The 21,777-nt window shown below is 42.0% G+C and overlaps 2 protein-coding genes and 1 long non-coding RNA gene across 5 annotated transcripts in view; 1 reads left to right on the top strand and 2 right to left on the bottom strand.

Annotated features, from left to right (window-relative positions):
* Positions 1 to 21,777, bottom strand: part of LOC114643553 (protein NLRC5-like) — a 5,922,889-nt gene that overhangs the window by 2,152,883 nt on the left and 3,748,229 nt on the right. The gene's annotated exons all lie outside the window — the stretch shown is intronic.
* Positions 1 to 21,777, top strand: part of LOC114641960 (NACHT, LRR and PYD domains-containing protein 3-like) — a 592,098-nt gene that overhangs the window by 90,140 nt on the left and 480,181 nt on the right. For all 3 annotated transcript variants that reach the window (XM_051925833.1, XM_051925832.1, XM_051925831.1), the window contains exons 8-9: positions 2,348 to 2,365; positions 18,557 to 18,723. In XM_051925833.1, coding sequence (XP_051781793.1) covers positions 2,348 to 2,365; positions 18,557 to 18,723 — 185 coding nt within the window. The remainder of the gene's footprint in view (positions 1 to 2,347; positions 2,366 to 18,556; positions 18,724 to 21,777) is intronic.
* Positions 1 to 21,777, bottom strand: part of LOC127527388 (uncharacterized) — a 236,632-nt gene that overhangs the window by 156,725 nt on the left and 58,130 nt on the right. The window lies entirely within an intron of this gene.

The raw sequence follows: 21,777 nt of genomic DNA, 5'->3' as shown, positions 1-21,777 counted from the left end.
TTCTTGATAAGCATGAAGTCACTGACTGTACCAAATGATCTAAAGCAGATGAAAGAAGGAGACGCAACAATGAGCAAGAGGACATTTAACAATCAGCGTAGTGCTTTAGCAGAGCAATAACAACACTTCTTTGTGATCTCTCAGTTTGGTAAAAATCAACACACACAGAATGTCCATCTTATGATCTCCATTTCACCTCTGCAGGAATATAAAAATATACAGTAGGAAGTGTAGAAACTGTAAATGAAAATATGTCATTTAACTCTTTTAGGGCTAATTTTTTTTTTGTTTCTTTTCTCCCAGGGCTGAATATTTTTCCAAAAACTAACATTTTTAAAAAAGAACACAAAGTAATTGTTTAACACATCAAATCAACAAAAAATATTTACTTTTGACAAATGTTACTGTCTTGCATGTTGTATGAGCCTGCATACTCTATGATTTCACATACATATCACATACATTTTACACAGCGCAGTCTGATCTCGCTCAAAGCAGCCAATTTCAGTCATTGCCACATTGCACTCCTTACAATACGTGTTGCTTTGATGCCTATTTTTCAATTGTCTGTTGCTGCACTTTCTCACATATATTGTTAGTGTGTACTGTAGAGAGACAAGTCACCCATTTGCCATCGTGCCATGCCACTGCCACCAAGTTTTCTGCCTGCATGAAAACCGTATTGTCACCTCTTTTCATCTTCTGAAACTTTATGAACTTTATGTATGGCATTATAGCCTGGCTCACCCCATGGGATTTGCTTCTGTTTATTACAGAAGTGAGTAAAACTTTGCAGCAGCACGTACCTAAGCCACCAGGGGACAAAACACGTTTGGACCAATGCTCCCTGAAGTTATATCACCAGTTCTGTCCCATCTCTATTTGTAATGCCACAGCGCGTTTCATCTCGTCTTTCGTTGTGGGTTTCCACTTTGAAAAACGAGAATGCGATGCAAACGCAGCCCGCGATTCAAAAAAAATCTCTGCCTACCTGTTTGTCTCGTCTGACAGTAACTGAAAAGCAGCATCAGGAGAGAGCAGCCTGAAGTACAGCAGCTGGTGATCTGTCGTGTCCAACAGCAAGCCATGCCGTCTTGTAAACTCCGGTAGCCAGAACGGATCAATGTCTGTGTATTTATCCCATGCGAACCTTGCCGTAGATGCATCAGCTGCGCGAAGGCACTCAACTGGCAGCAGATCCGCTGGCGCGGCATCGGCTGGTGTCTGATCAGCTCATGCCTGCTTCTCACTCTCTTGCTCGATCTCATGATCACTGCCAATAAAATCCGATTCTGAAAAATCAAGAGTCCAACTCTGCGATAATGCGCAAAACATCGTCTGCCGAGTGTTTTCTTTTCTGCACTCGCTTCGCTGCCTTTTCACATGTCGGTGCCATCTTGCCATTGTTTACATTTCGCAACTCACACACACGCAATGTTTACTTGCCGAGTCAACGAGTCTAGCATTCCTCCAAGCACAGAGGGAATGCCTGTGACGTGACAGTGAGATTTGTCGCCATTAACAGCTGATTGTCGCCACCTATCCCTGGATGTCGACTTTTGTCGACATTCGCCTTCAACCCCTCCTGTCGACAAAAGTCGACATCCGCCCTAAAAGAGTTAATTTAGTGATGACTTGCCCAAGGATTACTAAGTCGCCGGTGAAATTGAGCGTGAGCATCACCTGGAGCTACTGCCAACTGTGGCTGATCTCTGGCTCCTGTCTCAGTGGCTTTTGACCCTGACTTTAATAAGAGGCAATGTTGTCTTAATTCGCCTGTTTCATTTTGTCAAATAAATGCTCAGACTAATGTTATTTTTTAGGATTCTTGCAGAGTTGAAATCTTGCCATCAGTTTTTCTGTTCAACATGTGAATCACTGAATGTGTGCTCCCAAACTAAAGTACAAAAAGAACAAGAGGCCACATAAATGATAACCGCTGCTCAGAGGTGCAGGTCCAATCCATACTTTGTTATTTTGCCTGGTGTTTGACTCTCCTTGCCGGATTAATACGTGTCCTCGGGTAATGGAGAGCTGCCAAGATGTCACTTCTGTTATTCAGTTGATTCAGAAAGTGTTCAATTTTCCTTCAGTTTTTCACATTTTGTTATCTTGCAACCTTGGCCTAAAATCTTGTAAAATATTTTTTCCCTCATGAACACTAAAGTGCTGTTTTTGCTTTGGTTTTCTGGGGGTACTGAGTGATTTTTTAAGTAAATGAAAGTGATTTGTTACACTCACGCCAATTATATGAACAGACTTTGTGAAAGAAGGAATCTAAGAAAGCAAACAAAACAGAAATATTTTGTGAATTTACTAACAGAAGTTTTGTCTTTTTTTCTTTCAGAGATGACACAGCATCCAGGTATGTCTGGGATCTCGTCACTTTGGTGACCCTTCATTTTTTTGGACTGACATTGAACATTAAACTTGCAGGTAGCAGAGACAAATGTGACTTAAGTCATTTATTGTCATTCCACTGTGACTGACAAGAGATGGAAAATTTCCAGTTCGTATGAATGCTTTACAGTCGACTCAATACAACAACGGAGTGAATGTCCTGAGTTAACTGAGTTCACATTAATGCTACTAGAAGACTCCTAAGAATTCATTTGTATTGCATTCTCTGTAATTTTATTACACATATAAAGTCTGTCCAAAAAGAAAGCAAACTTCTTAAACAGGGCACCGACATAGCAAACTCAGGGTAGTGGCGTGGTGCAGTGGTGTAATTTTCTCAGGCTAAACAAAAGAGTCTTGCCTTTGAAACAACATTTGGACAGTAAGGGAGCATGAAGCCTGGCCTTAAATAAAATGGCTACCACATACAGTACATGCACACATATGTGGCCACAACCCCCAGCAACTCATCGTGACATAGCAACCAAAATTCAAAATAGCAGAGCATAGATGTCATAATCATAACTAACTATAAATCAGAATGATGTAGTGCAGATGGGGGATTTGGCAAATGTTTGTTAAACTCAGTAAGGTTATGTCAGATTGTCAACAGCCTGACTCACAGTCATAAACACACATTACGTCTAATTATTACTTACAGAGTTGACATTCAAAATTTAAATATTACTCCATCAAATGAAGTTATTTCTGATTGCTACTTAATTACGTTTCTTTTGGTTTTAAACTTACCAATACACTTGCAGATTAAAACAAAGACAGTGTGACGTGTTGGTTGAAACTCTACATCAAAATTTAAAGATACTTTGAGAAAGTCAAATTTAATTATGAAACAAAATACAATGACTCCCTTAAAACAATAGTGATTGTGAAACACTCAAGCTCTTAAATTAGAGTGTCGAACACTGGAGTGCAGATGGAGAACAACAAAGCTGTAGGACTTTCACTCTGCATGGACAGAAAGTTTTAGAAAATATTGTAGCTGCATTTTTACAAAATTACCAAAGTTCAGCAGCTCTAACTTAAAAAATGGGATTCAACAAAAGACTGACGTGCCGAAATGATTCCACAGACAAAATATCTTTGTTTTTAAAAGTTTTACTTAAAGTTCAAAGTAAAACAGTTCACACAGAAAAGAAAAAAAAAATAAATAGCAAAAAAAAAGAAAAATTCTTGTTAAGAAAAGTTCGGTTCAAAGCTTAAATCTTGTTACATTTCAAATCATTACAAATCACTTCAAACGTTTCTGAACCATTTCTAAATGATGACAGTCAGTAAACTGTATGCCTTTCCCATTTCTAAGCGGAAAATGTGTCTTTCAAGTCCCTGTTTACTGGGAGCTGCTCTAAATAACAACTGAAGCAATTATCACACTGTATCTCAGTTATAGCAAGAAAGTTCTATCTCTTACTAACTTACAGGGGGAAAAGACCATACCAGTGTCTATGACTATGAAAGAAATTATATTCTATTGAAATTAAACAAGCATTAATATAAGTTTAACTCAAAACTTTAACTTTCTAAGATTGGCTCTGTGGACGAAAAAGGCACACTGAAAAGCAGACAGATAATAGTTTCTAAATTCTCCTGTTTATTAATTTGGAGTCACAGTAAGTAGAGATTCAAAAGAGTATAACTTATTGCCGCAAAGCTCAATTGAACCCTGATCAAAAGCCAGGAGGGGTTTTTTATACTTCAGCATCTCATGATTAATAAGACAGAAAGAACATCCTTATCAAACCAGTAAAGTTAAACAATATGTCTGTTGAGCTAAGCATTATCTGTGTTTTGGAAGCTAAGCACAGGAGAGACGCCTTTGCATAAACTACATGTACTTTTCTGCAGCCTTGTGACCTTGTCCCTGAAACATTCACTCTGAGAAAGGGAAAAACAAGAAACAGCTTAGATTTTATTCATCTGGACACTACTTCTCCTGAACCCTGGAATAACATATTTTTGTTAGTTCATAAGCCAAAGCGTCTCTCACTGGCAAGTTACAAAATAGTTATTATAAAGATTCTAATTTACTAAACACACAAAATACATGGTGCTGAGGAGAACATTCTTCTTCTACATTCCCCCCTTTTTGAACCAACAAAAATATGGGTGACATAGGAGTAACGCAGGAAAGAGCAGGAGAAGGGGAAGGAGTGGAAGAAAAGGAGGAAGAAATTGGAAGCATGCATTCTTCGTGTAACATATAAGCCTTGGCCACGGAGGCAGTGAAATACTGGGACACAATAGATCTAATTAGGGGGACTATACAGCAGGCCACAAGTAACAGAATGATAAAAGCAATGGCCAGTGAAATAAAAACTGACCTGAGCCATCAGCCCCAGGGGCTAGAAATGCCAGAAGTGGTAGCTAATTTATTTGAAAGGGCAGTTAAACCTGGCAAAGCACGGTGATTGATCCATCGGGAGCCGTATTATTAGGGATGCAAGTGCAGCACACATCACCAAACATAGCACATACACCCCCCTTTTCAGCAAGGAGCATATCTAATGCTAATCGATTTTGCCAAGTCATAAGGGATGTTCTATCAAGCTGTTCATGTATCCCTTCAACAGCCTCTTTAGTAAAATTCAGGAAACGCTGTTGGTTGTAATATAAGTAATTAATCCAATCTACATTTTTATTTATTGTAATTTGGGGAAAATAGACTCAAATCCGGCAGCAACTTGATCTCGCGCTTGAAATTTATCAGGGACTCCACAAGGGACACCAATGGAATCAAAGTAAACGCCAGGGCCGTGAAGAGAGAATGTGGAGGGGTCAGCAGAGCGGGGTCGACGACGTCGGCCAGAGCTGGACGACATGCGAGGAGAATTCAAAGGGAGGAGGCGGAAAGGCATATCAAGTTGGGTTAATGCGCATGTGCCAGTCCAAACAGGGGGAAGAATATCAAGTAATTTTAATGTACTGCACATCCACCAAACATCAGCACGCGGAGTGGACTGTGTCAACAGGAAAAGTGATAATGTAGAATTAAATGAGGTGGAGTTAACCTGGAAAGTCTGGGAACAGAAGGAAGAAGGGATATGACCAATGTTAGTACCTCGGAAGGGGGAACTATAATTACTAGAGAAGCAGGTATAATTGCCTTCATGAGACTGGAACATCGGGGGAGTCATTTGAGGAGTGGGGGGGGGAAAGAGGAGAGAAAGTGTAATGCAGTTAGAGTCTTTTGGTGTGGATGGAGAGGTAAAAAGGGCAAGGAGACAAGGAAGACCAACAGGGTCAGAAATATTAGAAAGAGGGAAAGGGATGGTAGCCAAATGTGGCCTGGCCGTAGCACAGGCGTAGCAATCAGATTGATTTACTTACTTAGCCGAATATAATACCCACTGTAACCAACGATTCTGATCGCCATAGCCAGTTTCAATTGAAAAAGTGGATGAGAGGGTGGAAATATTCATAATCTTAACAGAAGAAAAGTCTGAACCAGAAGTTGGGGAGACAGGTGTGTGTGCAGGAGAATGAGGTGTTAGTAACAGGATTGTCAATCTTAATTAGAAATCTCCCTAAAGGGTCTGTTCCAGATACATATGCCCCTAATATATAGGTTCCTGAGTCATGTAAAGAGGAGTTCTTCAAAATGATGATCAAGGGGTTACAATGGTTGTCAACACATTTATGAGAAGCATGTCCTTTTATGATAGAAAATAGATTTTTCAAACCGTATTTTTGGGCCTCAAAAGGTTGAGAACCCCAGTCCTCAGTTCCAGTGTTAGCAAAAACCCATTGCCAGTTGTCGCAGTTACTTCCCTAATAATACTTCGTAACAGTCATACACACGTATTTGTCAGACCAGGTCCACTGGGCTTGTCGACCAGTCCCACAGTTGATAATAGAGCAGAAATCAACCTGCACTGATGTGGTGATTCCTAACAGGAAAGTCAAGGTGACCAGGGCAGTAGACAAGGGAAAAGAAAGCATAGTAGCACAGCAGTCAAGGGTGCCATCTCTTGCAATGTGAGGCGTGAATCCAGGCGGGCAATCCTTCCATTTTCACTGCATGTGGTGTGGATAGAAGAACTTGGAACGGTCCTCTCCACCTCGGCTGATGCCAATGTTTCCTCCGAGTGTCATGGACGAGGATCCAAGTGCCTAAGGGAATCGGCGTGTCTTTAGATGGAAGACTAGTCCTCCAGGCCTGGTTAACCTGCTCGTGGACTTCTTTCAGAGTATCTCGGAGACCTGTAAGACAAGACAGAAGATCATTATCCACAGTATGCAGGTTAACATTTCGCATAACCATGCCCACAGGCATGGGTGTCCGGTCAGAATTTCAAACGGCGACAGTCCTAATAGCCGGTGTGTTCTACCCCTCAATCTCATTAAGGCCAGAGGCAAAGTGTCTGGCCAGGATAAATTTGTCTGCTCACAGATTTTTGCTAATTTAGATTTTAGGGTGCCATTATCAATTTGCAATTTCTGTGGTATGCCCCACCTAGGAATAATTTCTTTGATTAAAGCTTTGGCTACAGTTTTAGCATCAGCGTGTTTAGAAGGAAAAAAAAATTCTACCCATTGGGAGAACACATCAACAATTACTAGACAATAACGGTAAACTTTAGACGGAGTTAGTTCAATGAAATCCATTTGGAGGTGTTCAAACGGACCCATTGGATTAGGTGTAACGGCGGGACTTACCTGGACTTACCTGGGTGCCCTTTCCTACATTAGACTTTTGACATAATGCACAGCATCTGCAGAACTGCTCTGCATATGTAGAAAAGCCTTTGGGAGGAAAGGTTTGTTAGTTTGCCTATGGGTCCAGACTCCATAAGAGAGGGACCATTCTTTGGACCATTTTCTTTTTCTCTGTCCGTGGCTGCACTCTGTAAAAAAACAAGTTGATTATCAGGGTCCTGGTTATTTCTCTGTTGGAATAAAGAGATTCGTGTGTTATTATATGCAGCCTGTTTAGTGATCAGCTAATTCGTTTCCTTTGCTGACAGGATCTTGTTTTCCTATGTGAGCTTGACATTTAACAATCGCTAACTTTGATGGTTTAGTTATAGCTATTAAGAGGGATTCAATCAGTGTTTGGTGTTGGATCGGTTTGCCAGCGCTGGTCTTAAATCCTCTTAATTTCCATAAGGCTCCATGATCATGGCAGACTCCATAAGCATATCTGGAATCCGTATAAATTGTTATAATTTTCCCTTCGGACAACTGACATGCTCGGGTGATAGCTATCAATTCAGCTGCCTGCGCGCTTAAATTTGATGAAATTCGGTTTGCTTCCAGCAGGTGGCCACCTTTCACTACTGCATAGCTGGTCGAGGGTGTTCCATTTTCCAATCGCAAAGAACATCCGTCCACAAAAATTAATTCTCCAATATCTAACGGTGTTTCGTGTAGGTCTGGTCTAGGCTTTACAACTTTAGCTATTTCATCATGACAGTCATGTGGCTCTCCGTCTTCTTCAGTTGGAAGAAGAGTGGCTGGATTTAAGGTAGAGCATCTTTCAACAGTGACATTGGACAAAGTATAGAGTACATTTTGATAGTGTATTGCTCTTGCAGTTGTGAGATGTGAGGTTTTAGCCTGTACTAAAATAAAATGAACGGCGTGAGGTACCTTTACTGTTAGGGGGCTCATGAGCACTTTGTTTGTCTGTATGTGGTTGCGTTAAAACTGCATTCATTAATCCCCCCTTTTTCGTCCACGAACACAGTGAATGGACGAGAATATGGTCAGTGAGAGTAATGCATTTTTATTATTATTTATTTATTGATTTATTTATTTTTTTTAATCACATAGAGCCTTGTCAGCCTGCTATACCACCGCATGCAGCCAGATCGCAGTGTTAGCTAGATTTTGTAAAGGCTGTGCTCCTCCTGAAAAACTTACAATCAAACAACTTCTCAGGCCGCAAGCTGGTACTACTTTTAAATTAGGAATTCATCTCACCGTGGTGCCATACATGCTAGCCTCCAGATCATGGAAAAGTCCGAGGCGGGACCGGGTCAGCGACAACAAGGAAACACTAATTTCCGTGGCAACCCAAGTGCCAACTGTAAACAAAGATAATCCATCTCGGGAAACACACAGCACAACTCCACAACAAGAAAACATTCCCACCAAAAGCTATGCAGCCACAGAGAAATATGCTGACTTAACCTGTTGTTTTGTGACCGGTCTTGGAAGGTTTTGAATGATGGTTAAACGGCCGCTAGAGAGAGCTCTTGTATCGCAAGAAATGTCATGACCTAAATATTTAACGATAGCTTGAAGTAACTGCAGTTTTTTTTTTTTTTTTCTTTCTTCGACACTTTTTTATGGCCATTTTCACCTAAAAAGAATAGCAATTTTCTGAGTATCATGTGCACTTGTTTATTTATTTTTCTTTTCTTTTTTCTTATCTATATACTGTATCAATTTATTATCTTTTTCTGGCCAAAACCATAAACACAAGGGGCTTCAGTATATCCCTGAGGCATGACGGTCCAGGTCCATCGGCGGTTTTGAAAGGTAAAAGCAACCCAGAATTGAGAATCAGGGTGCACGGGAAATGGAAAAGAAAGCGTTAGCAAGGTCAAGAACAGAGAAGTACCGGTCGGACGGGGGCATCGTGGAAAGAATAGTGGAAGGATTAGGAACAATAGGTGTTCTAGGAAAAAAACCGCAGAGTTAACTTGTCATAGGACCCGTCAGCCTTTTTTACAGGAAAAAATGGGGGAGTTGACTGGAAAGTATGTAATTGGAATAATCGCTCCTCGCCTCACGAGATCAGAATGTATGGCAGCGATGCCAGCCTCTGCCTCTGGAGACAGAGGATCCTGGACACGGTACGGGTGGAAGGAAGATTTTGAGAAAATCACCAGTGGCTCAGTGTGCTATCCTTCCATAATCATTTTTCCCTTGGGACCACAGTGCTAAGGAAACATGGGGAACCGAATCTCCTAAACAGAAAACGCTTTGTGAATATGTGAGGTGCACTGAAGCAACTGCTTTAGTAGACAACAAAAATACATGGAATGTGCAAAGTTTCAGGGCATGTGCTGGAGGAAAGAAAAGATTCTAACCAAGGTGTGTCCACTTCAGTAGGGAAAATACTGGGCAGTATAAGGCAGGGTGTCCGGGACTTGTAAGTGAGGAAAATAGGCATGAGGGGAAAGAATGAAGGGCTTTCAAGAGGAAGGTGTGTGGGGAGATGTTCAGGGTCCAGGCTGTAAAAGAGGGCTTGGGGTGTGAAGTGTGGCACAGGAGCTTAGGAATGGAGCAGCAAAAATCCTTGTTCAGTTAAAGAAAATTGAGACTGACAATTTAAGTCATAAGATCCCATCCCAGCAGTTTCACAGAGCACAAATGATTTAACAGAAAGCAACGAGTCAATAATGAAACTGTTAATGCTGAGCTGTAACTGCACAGGAACCTCCTTCAGCGCATGGCTCCTGTTCCCATTTCAAAGGCAGTTTCTTTGCCATTAAAGTCAATAAAAGATCAGTTTCAGCATGACGAGTAAGCAAAGGAAACTGGAAAAAGTGGCTGGGGTCCCTGATATTTCTTAGGACCAAGGAATTGTCATTAGGCTCAGGGAGAGGGGGTGATGGAGGCGCTTGTGTGGGCAGTTGCGTCTGAAATGTCCAAGTTCACCGCAGCCGTAACAGGCATATGACGCTGGCGTCTGCTCCAAAGGGTTAGGCATCTGAGCGAAAGGATTATTAGGGTTTGATAAATGGAACCCGCGTCCTCTTCCGTGCCCTCGCCCTCGACCTCCAAAGAATTTTCCACGTCCTCTCCCCCTAGCCAGGTGAGTTCTTCCAGTATAATAATTTATTTGTACAGCCAAAAGTTTGGTCTGTGTGTCTGACTCTTTTAATTTAGTCTGACTGTCAGCATGCTCTGCATGACGCTTGTCTTCCTCGAACGTTGCGGTCTTCCAGCCTTTTTGCAGGACGTGCAGACTTTGCTTTGAATGTCACTTCTCAGTCTCGAGATGAAAGGAGGCACTGCAGCATGAGTTCTATCGTTTGTATTGTCTAGCCCAAAGTGATTAGCCATCAGATCTTGCAATCGGTGAGCCGGCTGAAATTAGTGACCAGTTTGTGCCTTTTTTATATTTTTCTGCCAGGGCTCCTTTCAAAGGCTCTCACTGGGCGAGGAAAGGACCTTCATTCCAACGCCAAGGGACACCGTTATGATCACCGTGATTTACAGTTGCCCATGTGGTGCTCAGCTGTCGACGGAGCACCTGTGTCCACTCTGCAGCATTTGTCTTATACATGTTATCCAGCTGCTGTAACAGCTCCACAAATTGCAGTCCACGGACTGCTCGTGTGCTGGGAGACAGATGACTCTTTTAATTTCTGCCATTACAATCCAGTAGCATCTTGTGAATGATCTGAATTATCTTCCTCAGGGTCAATATGTGAGGATGGGTCATAAAGATATTGTTCATCGTAAAAACCTGCTCCAGACGGTTCGTCTGTTAACAGGGGTGTTGTTGGAGGAGAGGGTGCAGGAGGTGGAAGCAGGGGAGTTTTGGTAAGGAGGGGGTGGACAGATTACGGGGCATAGGGGGTCTTGCTTTTACTTTCAGGCTTGGGCGCTGTCTCTATCTTCACTTTCTGCAATGCTAGCAATAATTCTTCCTTGTCTTTTTTGTGTTTTGACTTCAGCAGCCAGCAGGTTGTTACGCCTCTGCTTATTCCACTTCTTACATGCCTTTTAAAATCCAACCCAGTCTGCTTCTCTATTAACTGTTTAGGGGACCCACTTTCAATCCCGACGGTGTACTAGGAGCCTGGTGATTCTCTGAAAATAATCCTTCTAACATTAAGTTTTGAGGACCCTGGGGGACCTGTTTGACTGGCGTGCCATTATAATTTCCCATAGTAAGCGGCAGGCCTTCAACAGAGAGCAACTCAATCCCCGATTATTTCTCGTCCCACTTGTCGTCCCCGGAATCAACCAGTCGACAAGTGGAAATCAACCTCCCCTCTTCCAAATTTCACATGTACTCTAACTGCCCCTTTCACCCGTATTCCTCTTAATATAGAAACGTGCCACTCGGTCCTTTCTACTCGAATTCTTAAGGGATGACTTACTAGCATTCACACTGTGCCGTCACTCTCTATGAATCCCTAAAACCCTTCTAGGTCGATACGGTATAATTCTCTATTCTTTCAGCATGCTTTTATTTTTTATTCTCTTTTATTATTATTTTCTTTTTTCTTTTCCCCGTATACTTCTATTTCTTCCAGCACACCAGTCAAACCAACGGGAATCCCCCGAATCTACTCACCACGACTCCTTCTGCCTGCCTGGAAAAATCCCATCCAGTTGCTTTTTGTTTCGGTCAGGAGGAGGTCAGCGACTCCCCACGCAGGAAAACGCCCGAGGTTGGCCAGTCCTAACTTTTACCGGAGCTGGTCCTCGATCCGCGGAAATCGGTCCACTTGGACGAACCCGCCCAGGGAGTCGTCTGCCCGTCTCCTGCCCCACGTTCGGGCGCCAAAAACTGTGGACGAAAAAGGCACACTGGAAAGCAGACAGATAATATTTTCTCAATTCACTTTATTTATTCATTCGGAGTCGCAGTAAGTAGAGATTCAAAAGAGTATATCTTATTGCCGCAAAGCTCAATTGAACCCTGATCAAAAGCCAGGAGGGGTTTTTTATACTTCAGCATCTCATGATTAATAAGACAGAAAGAACATCCTTATCAAAACAGTAAAGTTAAACAATATGTCTGTTGAGCTAAGCATTATCTGTGTTTTGGAAGCTAAGCACAGGAGAGATGCCTTTGCATAAACCACATGTACTTTCTGCAGCCTTGTGACCTTGTCCCTGAAACATTCACTCTGAGAAAGGGAAAAACAAGAAACAGCTTACATTTTATTCATCTGGACACTATTTCTCCTGAACCCTGGAATAACATATTTTTGTTAGTTCATAAGCCAAAGCGTCTCTCACTGGCAAATTACAAAATAGTTATTATAAAGATTCTAATTTACTAAACACACAAAATACATGGTACTGAGGAGAACATTCTTCTTCTACAGCTCTTACAAATATAAAAAAGCTCTCTTTAAAGCTCGCTCAGACTACTATTCTAAAATAATAAGAAACAACAAAAATAATAATCTCATGTATTGTTAGACCAAATGACATTTCTCCAATAGTATTCTTAATTAATTGTGTAAGTGACTTAAAAGAAGGATGAATGAGTACAACTTGTCTCTGAAAACAGGAAAAGAGAAATGTTAGTCATTGAGGGGAATGGTGAAACCATAAGAACATTCTGTTACTTTTTAACTCAGTTAGAATTACTATTGGTTTAATATAATTTATGCACTATTTTTCACACTGTCATGTCTTTTAAAATTCATATTACAAAACTATTTAAATGATGGTTTTTCAATCTTAAATTCAGAAAATTAAGGTGTGTTTCCAACTAGGCTCATGCATTCATTATTCAATGGCTTTTCAAATTGTTCTTTATGAAGCTTTCAGTTCATTCAAAATGCTGCTGCAAGAATTAAAACAAAACCCAGAAAGTCTAAACACATGACTCCAGTTCCCAGGTCTTTACACTGACTCCCGCTTAACACTAGAATTATCAGAGCCTACGAAAAAACTCGTAGATCCGGCCCACCTTAAATCCAATCGCACCACTCCGTCAGCGTCTTTTGTCCTGTAAATGTGCAGATAAAGACAAGCAGCAAGCAGCCTGGTATCCCATCCCCCCATCACCGCAGAACGTGCACAAAGTTCTCTGAGGTCATGCTTTAATTATCTAGGAGTGAAGTGCTGGAGTTTTAGAGTGGAAATAACACTGCACAACAAAGTTTTTGCTTCTTGAACATTGTTGGGTGTTTCTTATAGATTTTTGGGTGCTAATCATGAATATCACATCAAAATTTACCCATCACGCACCGTTTCAATTTTGTCATTATTTTTTCTTATATTTGTATCCAAACATTTTCGCTCCCGTAAGAGACTTATCAACAACGGTTTGTGCAACCTGGGCATGTCCAGCCATGTTCTGTGGAAGTTGACATCCTGGGCCGGTCTGAATGAGCTTGACGCTGTCTCAGCATGCTATAAAGGTGGCCTGCATACACTGATCCTGCTCATTTGGTTAATATAGATAGTCAGTGTGTATGTAGAGTATCAGTATAGTAAAGTATAGTATCTGTAGCAATATAACAGTAAGTAAGCTTGATGCTCTAGACGTTTTGGTATCGGGCATTATGTCTCGTCAATGTTGTGTCAGAGGGGGACACTTTTACATTTTTTTTGTGCACTGGGTGGTTCCATTAGGCACCCACTGTTGGGACTAGGGGGGTTGAGAAGTTAAAAGGCTATCTGTACTTATTAATGGTATTTGCTGTCCTGCAAGAGAATCACTGCTTTGAAGTCTGACCTTGGTAGAATGTCTGTATTTACCTGGCTTGGAAATATTGGTTTCTAATCAGCATATCTGTACTTATTAATGTTTGGTAACCATACATTTTGTTTGTGTTTTTATTAATTGTTAAACCCAGGCAATTTAGATGTGCCATGGATTAAACTGTTTGTCCAGGACTGACAACAGAGGGGTGAAGTAAATATAAACTGCTGGCCAGCAGAAGGCAGGAGGGAAAACCCACAGGAAACGCTGCCAAGACACTCGGACAGGGCACAGGGGCTCACAGGCAGACAAGGGTACCTGGCTGGCATGACGTGAGGCACAAGGACGGCAACATTTACTTCCAGGGAGGAAGAGACAGCTCCACAAAGAGACGCCAGTTGTGGGTCCAGCGAAAGAGGGAAGCCGCATGAGAGGACCAAGCGAAGCTGACAGACGAGGAATGAGGCGTGCCTAGGTCCCAGCCACACAAGGAGCCCAGAGTGGAAGAAAAAGGAACAACGAAAAGACGCTGACAGGGAGTCAACAATTTGACACTTCTGCCGGGGAACAGAGTGCATCCATGAACAATTTAGTGTTGGGGTAACACCGTGCCCAAACTGGACTCTGCACCACTAAAGGTTGTATCCACCAATTCTTGTTTTTACGGACTTTTAGAGTGTGGACTGTGTATTTTCCTTTTACAAAAAAGGAAATTAATTCCTGATATGTTTAGGTTCTGTTATGTTCGTTTATCTTTTTAATGTACCTTATATTGTCTTGTACAATAGAACTTACTGTTGCCTTTTCCAGAAATTACTGTTGTGTCTTTCATTGTGTGTTTACTCACCGCCCAATTTAAAGAAACCTGTGTGCTATTATTGGTAAATTTCAGGAGTTCCCAATCTCTTAATAAAACTGGGTGGCGTAGTCGGATATTTTAATGGTGTCTAAGTTAGATTATCTATAAGTGTGACCCGACACCTGTGACATTGTAACAGCCGCAATACATATCTGTGGTGAATATACACTTGCACCTCAGAGATGTTGGATGACTGCTCTTGTGAAGAAAGCTTCTCATCTGTATTTCAGCTGCAAAACTGGTGATCAAGACAAGGAATGGCCGCCTCACATTTGCTGTGAGACATGTGCTGTCAGTCTGAGAGCCTGGCTCAGAGGCATTCGAAAGACGATGCCGTTTGCTGTTCCCATGATATGGCGAGAACAGAAAGACCATGTGACGAACTGTTACTTCTGTTTGACTAATGTGTCTGGTTTCTCTGCCAAAAAGAAGAAGTCAATTGAATATCCTATTCTGCCTTCAGCAATGAGACCTATGCCACATGACGACAGTCTTCCAATTCGAAACCACCAGAGGATTGGACCTTAGATGAACCAGATGAAGAAACTGCAATGCAGGGTACTGACAGTGACATTGACCTGGATTTTGAATCGTGCTCATCAGGTGATCGACATCTGATAACACAGTTCGAATTGAATGATTTCAACGACTTTTCACACAAGTTGACATTCTCTGTTTCTGGTGTGACATTGAAGGATTGTTCTCGGTCTTGGGTTGTGATCACAACCCGGAAGAGTGGCGTCTCTTCATTGATTTGTTAAGCCTGAAAGCTGTTCTGCTACACAATGGCAATGTTTATCCTTCAGTACCTGTTGGCTATGCAGCATACATGAAAGAAACGTATGAGAATATGGAACTGTTGCTGAAACACGTCCAGTATAGCATGTACAACTGGAATATCTGTGGAGATCTTACAGTCGTTGCTCTGCTACTAGGACTGCAGCTCGGATATACAAAGTACTGTTGTTTCATCTGTGAATGGGACAGCCGTGCCAAAGAGTCGCACTATTCTTGACAGAACTGGCCACTTCGTAAAAAGTTAGTTCCAGGACAGAAAAATGTGGCACATGAATCGCTTGTCGACCTGGTAAAGATATTTTTGCCTCCTCTTCACATAAAACTGGGACTCATGAAGAACTTTGTGAAAGCACTGAACAAGGAAGGCGAAGGTTTTTGTTATTTAAGACAGATGTTCCCAAGAATAACTGACGCCAAAATCAAAGAGGGCATTTTTGTTGGCCCCCAGATCAGACATGTTATGAGTGACAAGCGGTTTGAAGATCTGTTACTTGGGCCAGAAAAAATTGCCTGGAAAGCCTTCAAAGACGTTGTTAACAATTTTCTGGGCAATTAAAGAGCCCCAAACTCCATTCAGCTGGTAGACAAACTTCTGAAAGCATACAAGACAATGAAGTGCAACATGTCACTCAAGATTTATTTCCTCCACTCACACTTGGACTTCTTCCCCGCAAATCTCGGTGCTGTCAGTGACAAACACGGTGAAAGGTTTCACCAGGACATTGCTACGATGGAGAAACAATACCAGGGCAACTGGAATCTGTCAATGCTTGCTGACTACTGTTGGACACTGCAACGTGATGCACCAGACATTGAATACAAAAGAAAATCAGGAGCAAAACACTTTTAATTCTGTTGAATTTAATAGCTTATGCGAAACATAAACGTGACAACATGTGGGGACTGGCAAGATCGGGGAAAAAAAACACATGCGGTCACTGATTACAAGCGCAAGATGTTATGCAAATAAATATGAATAATATGAATAACGTTGCATCCGTGCCACAATGTTTTCCGAAATGTACTATACAGGTCATAAAATGAGTTATTCCAAATATCATATATACCTATGTCTCTGTTTTTTGTGTGGCTTTGACATCATAGACCATAAGGTGCATACTAATTCAGCGTGAGCAGGAACACTCAATAAAAGTAAATAAAAAAAAATCAAGTGACGGTGAGATAAGAAGAAGGCAGATTCACCAGCGTTTGTGAGTCAGCTTTTATCCCTCCAGATCAGAGAATGTCCAGTTCCTTTGCCTCAAAACACCACTCACATCTACAGTTATTTCCAGTTTCAAATAAAAACTAACGGCGTCAGATCCCTAGGGTGGTAGTATGTATCATGTTTTTGACTGAGAGAATAAAAGTGAAAAAAAAAAAAACGGTAACTTTTACAAGTACAGTACTATAAATGTACACCGTCTGTTACAGACGCAAACCAAATGTATGTGTGTACTGTATAATATTAACAAAAAGACTACTGAAAACAGCAAATATAGGTGGCAGTGGGGATTGAACCGGGGACTCTTGATTACAAGTCAGCAATTCTTACCACTACGCCACAGAAGCTGTTATAGCGGCCTTGAACCTTCTGTGAAAGTGTTTATTTGATCTTTGAACTTCAGGCTTCATACATTATATAGTTTATGCCAACATTTTGTCATTTACTACTAAAAACGTTTCTGTTTTAACAATGTGTTTACACAGATTATTGCAGAAACAGAACACACATGAAATGCATGTGTTCCAAATAACGATCTATTATTTGCACTCTAAAATACCAGCACTTCACTCCCAGATAATCAATCAAGACCTGAGCTGGGACAACTTTGTGCACGGTCTGCAGCGGTGGGGGATGGAATAGCAGGCTGCTTGCTGCTTGTCTTTATCGGCACATTTACAGGACAAAAGACGCTGACGGAGAGGTGCGAAGGGATTTAAGGTGGGCCGAATCTACAAGTTTTTTCGTAGGATCTGGTAATTCTAGTGTTAAGTTTAGGGCAGATCACACAGTCCTCCTTTTAACATATAAAGCCTTAAATGGCTGAAGCCCTGCTTACATATCTGAACGTAGCATTACTTATAAACCCGAGCATATACCGAGATATCATGATGCCAGCCTACTTATGATTCCAAGGATTTATAAAATAATAGTGGGAGGTTGAGCTTTTAGTTAGAAGGCCCTGAAGCTGTGGACTAATCTGCTGCTAATATAAGATGCCCCTTTGTTACCAGACGACGAACCATGACTTTAGTCCAGCATCCCCTGACTAGAGCTGCTGATTAGTTATGTGCACTGTGTCTCTTTTTGTTAGTCATTTGTACAGAAAGTAATGCAATATTTGTAAATTATTACTAACTCACCTCATTTCTGCTTCCCTGCCTTGGTGCCACTGCTCTGCTGCCAAGTTTTTCTCCTGCCCATAGAAAGACATCTGAAATACTGGGAACAGTGGAATCATTGGAAAGGAAGATTCTGTCCATAGATTGGATGGCCAGGACAGACTACTGTAGAATGACCAGCAGTCAGTGGGTGGCTTGTTGACCGAGGTCTCCAGGTCTCTGACTGTATCTGACTTTATCTTTCACTTTCTCTTACAATTGACCGTGGCCACTCAGGTTTCTCATTATGCAATTTGTAAAGCTTGTTTTGCATTTTATCTGAGAATGTGTCACAGTGGTCTGTGTCTGCACTCCGTGACGAGCACCATACGAAAATAAATCAGAAAATAATAATGTAATATTTCAAATGAAATGGTGTCAATGAAAAACTGCTCTGTTATCAATGGGTGAAAAACCACAGAATTCTAACAAGAGATTTGAACTGCAATGAAAGCCTTCCAAGTTAATTGTGGACCATTGCCATGGCGGATTTCTATTCTCTGTTCTTTGGAGGCTCTTTGTCCAATCAGACATGTCAGCCAGTGTAATGAGCAATGTCTGGAAGGTCAGAGAGGGCCACAGTGCAGGCCAAAGGAGGTCAGTGAAGCTGTGGAGTTCCAGACGTCTGCCACAGGGTTAACTAAGACAGAAGTGGAAAGGTTTGAATTACAGGGACTTGTTCACTTTTGTTAGCCATGAACACAGCACTGATTTCTTATTTTCTTTCTCTTTTCGTGTCAAAATAGGTTTGACTCTGAAGTTTTCTAAAGTTATTAAAGAATTCCCTTCTGAAGATCTCACCAAGATTACCGAGCACTACAAGCCCCAGCTGGCCTATGTGATGAACTTGGATATCAGCAGCGTCCTGAAGAGCCTGGTCACCAAGCAGATCCTCACAAATGAGGAGGCACAGGTGAATTGTCCCCTTGTTACTGGTTTAACTGGTTTGTGGTCTTGTAACACTGTAGCTAGAGATCAGATGAGTATGAGGAGAGCTGAATATACATGTGACTGGCGGTGACAGGACTGGCAACAGAACAGGTGTGAAGGTCAAGCCTTACATTTAAATACATTGAATTTCCTCTGCCACATATTTGCCCAAGTGTCAGTTCAATGCCAGGTTTATCATCTTGTATACTTACCACGTGTCATCCAGACTAGAGATGACAACACAGTATTAATATCAGACAATAAATACAACAGCAGATGATCCATATACAACACAAATCAGGCTGACTCATGCAGTGGTCCATTTGGGAGGCTGTTGAGTAGCCTTAAGGTTGTACTTAAAAATGGTCCTCCTTGAATCTACTAGTGAGAGTAATAAAAGTCCTACAAGGTAGCCATGCTGGATGGCTGACTTCTTTGATGATACTATTTGCATGTAATGCATTTGCCCTAAACCACCCTCTGTGGTGCCCTGTGGCCCTGGGCTCAGCAGGTGCCATCCTTGAAAGTGATGCAGCCAGTAAAGATGGACTCCACTGTGAACCTGTAGAAATCAGCTGAAGATAGATTAGGAAATTTCATCAGATGTCTGTCATGATAGCTGATATTTGAGAAGACTTTCTTAGGATAAACAAGTATGTTCTAATCATTTGTAACTTTGGTTTTGAACTTATGACAATTCTTTGATAAGTTTTATTTGTTGCTGCTTTATTGTTTCAGCCTATTGTTTATTTTGTTTATCATTATGTTGTATAATTGAAAATAACACCATTTTGTTTATTGAGAGTCACTTTCTTGAAAGAGTCATTGCTAAGATACAACTACTTGTTTTTTGGGACAGCAGTCCAGGAAATTGAGCTGTGCATTGGCACTGGGGTGACAATATGCAAACTAGCATTGCAGGTTAAATTGCTGTCCAAGTTTGTGGATGTTCAAATCAACGTTTTGCCTTGGGTAATGGTGTGTCCTTTGACAATAAACCTATACATGTGACATTGATTACCTGGTTAACATTTTGGGTTAGGCCCTTCAGTACTGTTTTAACTTTATTATTTCTTGGCTCTGGCATGTGTATCTGAGTTTGTCTACACATCCTGGTCCTGGCTCCTTTTAGATAGATAGATAGATAGATAGATAGATAGATAGATAGATAGATAGATAGATAGATAGATAGATAGATAGATAGATAGATAGATAGATAGATAGATAGATAGATAGATAGATAGATAGATAGATAGATAGATAGATACTTTATTAATCCCAAGGGGAAATTCACATACTCCAGCAGCACCTTACTGATACAAAAAACAATATTAAATTAAAGAGTGATAACAATGCAGGTAAAAACAGACAATAACTTTGTATAATGTTAATGTTTACCCCCCCCCCGGGTGGAATTGAAGAGTCGCATAGTTTGGGGGAGGAACGATCTTCTCAGTCTGTCAGTGGAGCAGAACGGTGACAGCAGTCTGTCGCTGAAGCTGCTCCTCTGTCTGGAGATGATCCTGTTCAGTGGATGCAGTGGATTCTCCATGATTGATAGGAGCCTGCTGAGCGCCCATCGCTCTGCCACACATTTCAAACTGTCCAGCTCCATGCCAACAATAGAGCCTGCCTTCCTCACCAGTTTGTCCAGGCGTGAGGTGTCTTTCTTCTTAATGCTGCCTCCCCAGCACACCACCGTGTAGAAGATGGCGCTCGCCACAACTGTCTGATAGAACATCTGCAGCATGTTATTGCAGATGTTGAAGGATGCCAGTCTTCTAAGGAAGTATAACCGGCTCTGTCCTTTCTTGCACAGAGCATCAGTTTTGGCAGTCCAGTCTAATTTATCATCCAGCTGCACTCCCAGATATTTATAGGTCTGTACCCTCTGCACACAGTCACCTCTGATGATCACAGGGTCCATGAGGGGTCTGGGCCTCCTAAAATCCACCACCAGCTCCTTGGTTTTGCTGGTGTTCAGTTGTAGGTGGTTTGAGTCGCACCATTTAACAAAGTCATTGATTAGGTCCCTATACTCCTCCTCCTGCCCATTCCTGATACAGCCCACGATAGTAGTGTCGTCAGCGAACTTTTGCACGTGGCAGGACTCCGAGTTGTATTGGAAGTCCGATGTATATAGGCTGAACAGGATCGGAGAAAGTACAGTCCCCTGTGGCGCTCCTGTGTTGCTGACCACAATGTCAGACCTGCAGTTCCCAAGACGCACATACTGAGGTCTGTCTTTAAGATAGTCCATGATCCATGCCACCAGGTATGAATCTACTCCCATCTCTGTCAGCTTGTCCCTAAGGAGCAGAGGTTGGATTGTGTTGAAGGCGCTAGAGAAGTCTAGAAACATAATTCTTACAGCACCACTGCCTCTGTCCAAGTGAGAGAGGGATCAGTGTAGCATATAGATGATGGCATCCTCCGCTCCCACCTTCTCCTGATATGCAAACTGCAGAGGGTCGAGGGCGTGTTGAACCTGTGGCCTCAGGTGGTGAAGCAGCAGCCTCTCCATGGTCTTCCTCACATGTGACGTCAGAGCAACAGGCCGGAAGTCATTCAGCTCACTAGGACGTGATACCTTTGGGACTGGGGTGATGCAAGATGTTTTCCAAAGCCTCGGGACTCTCCCCTGTTCCAGGCTCAGGTTGAAGATGCGCTGTAGAGGACCCCCCAGCTCCAATGCACAGACCTTCAGCAGTCATGGCGATACTCCATCTGGACCCGCTGCTTTGCTGGCACGGAGTCTCCTCAGCTCTCTGCTCACCTGCACTGTTGTAATTATGGGTGAGGATGTCTCTCCTATGCTGGTATCAGCAGAAGGATGTGTGGAGGGTGCAGTACTCCGAGGTGAGAGTGAGAGTGGGTTAGGGTGGTCAAACCTGTTAAAGAAGTTGTTCATTTGGTTTGCTCTCTTCACGTCTCTCTCGATGGTGGTACCCCGCTTCGAGCTGCAGCCAGTGATGATCTTCATCCCATCCCACACTTCCTTCATGCTGTTATTCTGCAACTTCTGCTCCAGCTTTCT

Source organism: Erpetoichthys calabaricus, chromosome 4 (genome assembly GCF_900747795.2).
Source record: "Erpetoichthys calabaricus chromosome 4, fErpCal1.3, whole genome shotgun sequence".
In the NCBI taxonomy this organism is placed as follows: domain Eukaryota; kingdom Metazoa; phylum Chordata; class Cladistia; order Polypteriformes; family Polypteridae; genus Erpetoichthys; species Erpetoichthys calabaricus.
Note: the sequence above shows the minus strand (reverse complement) of the source record. Positions and strands in the feature narration are given on the sequence as shown.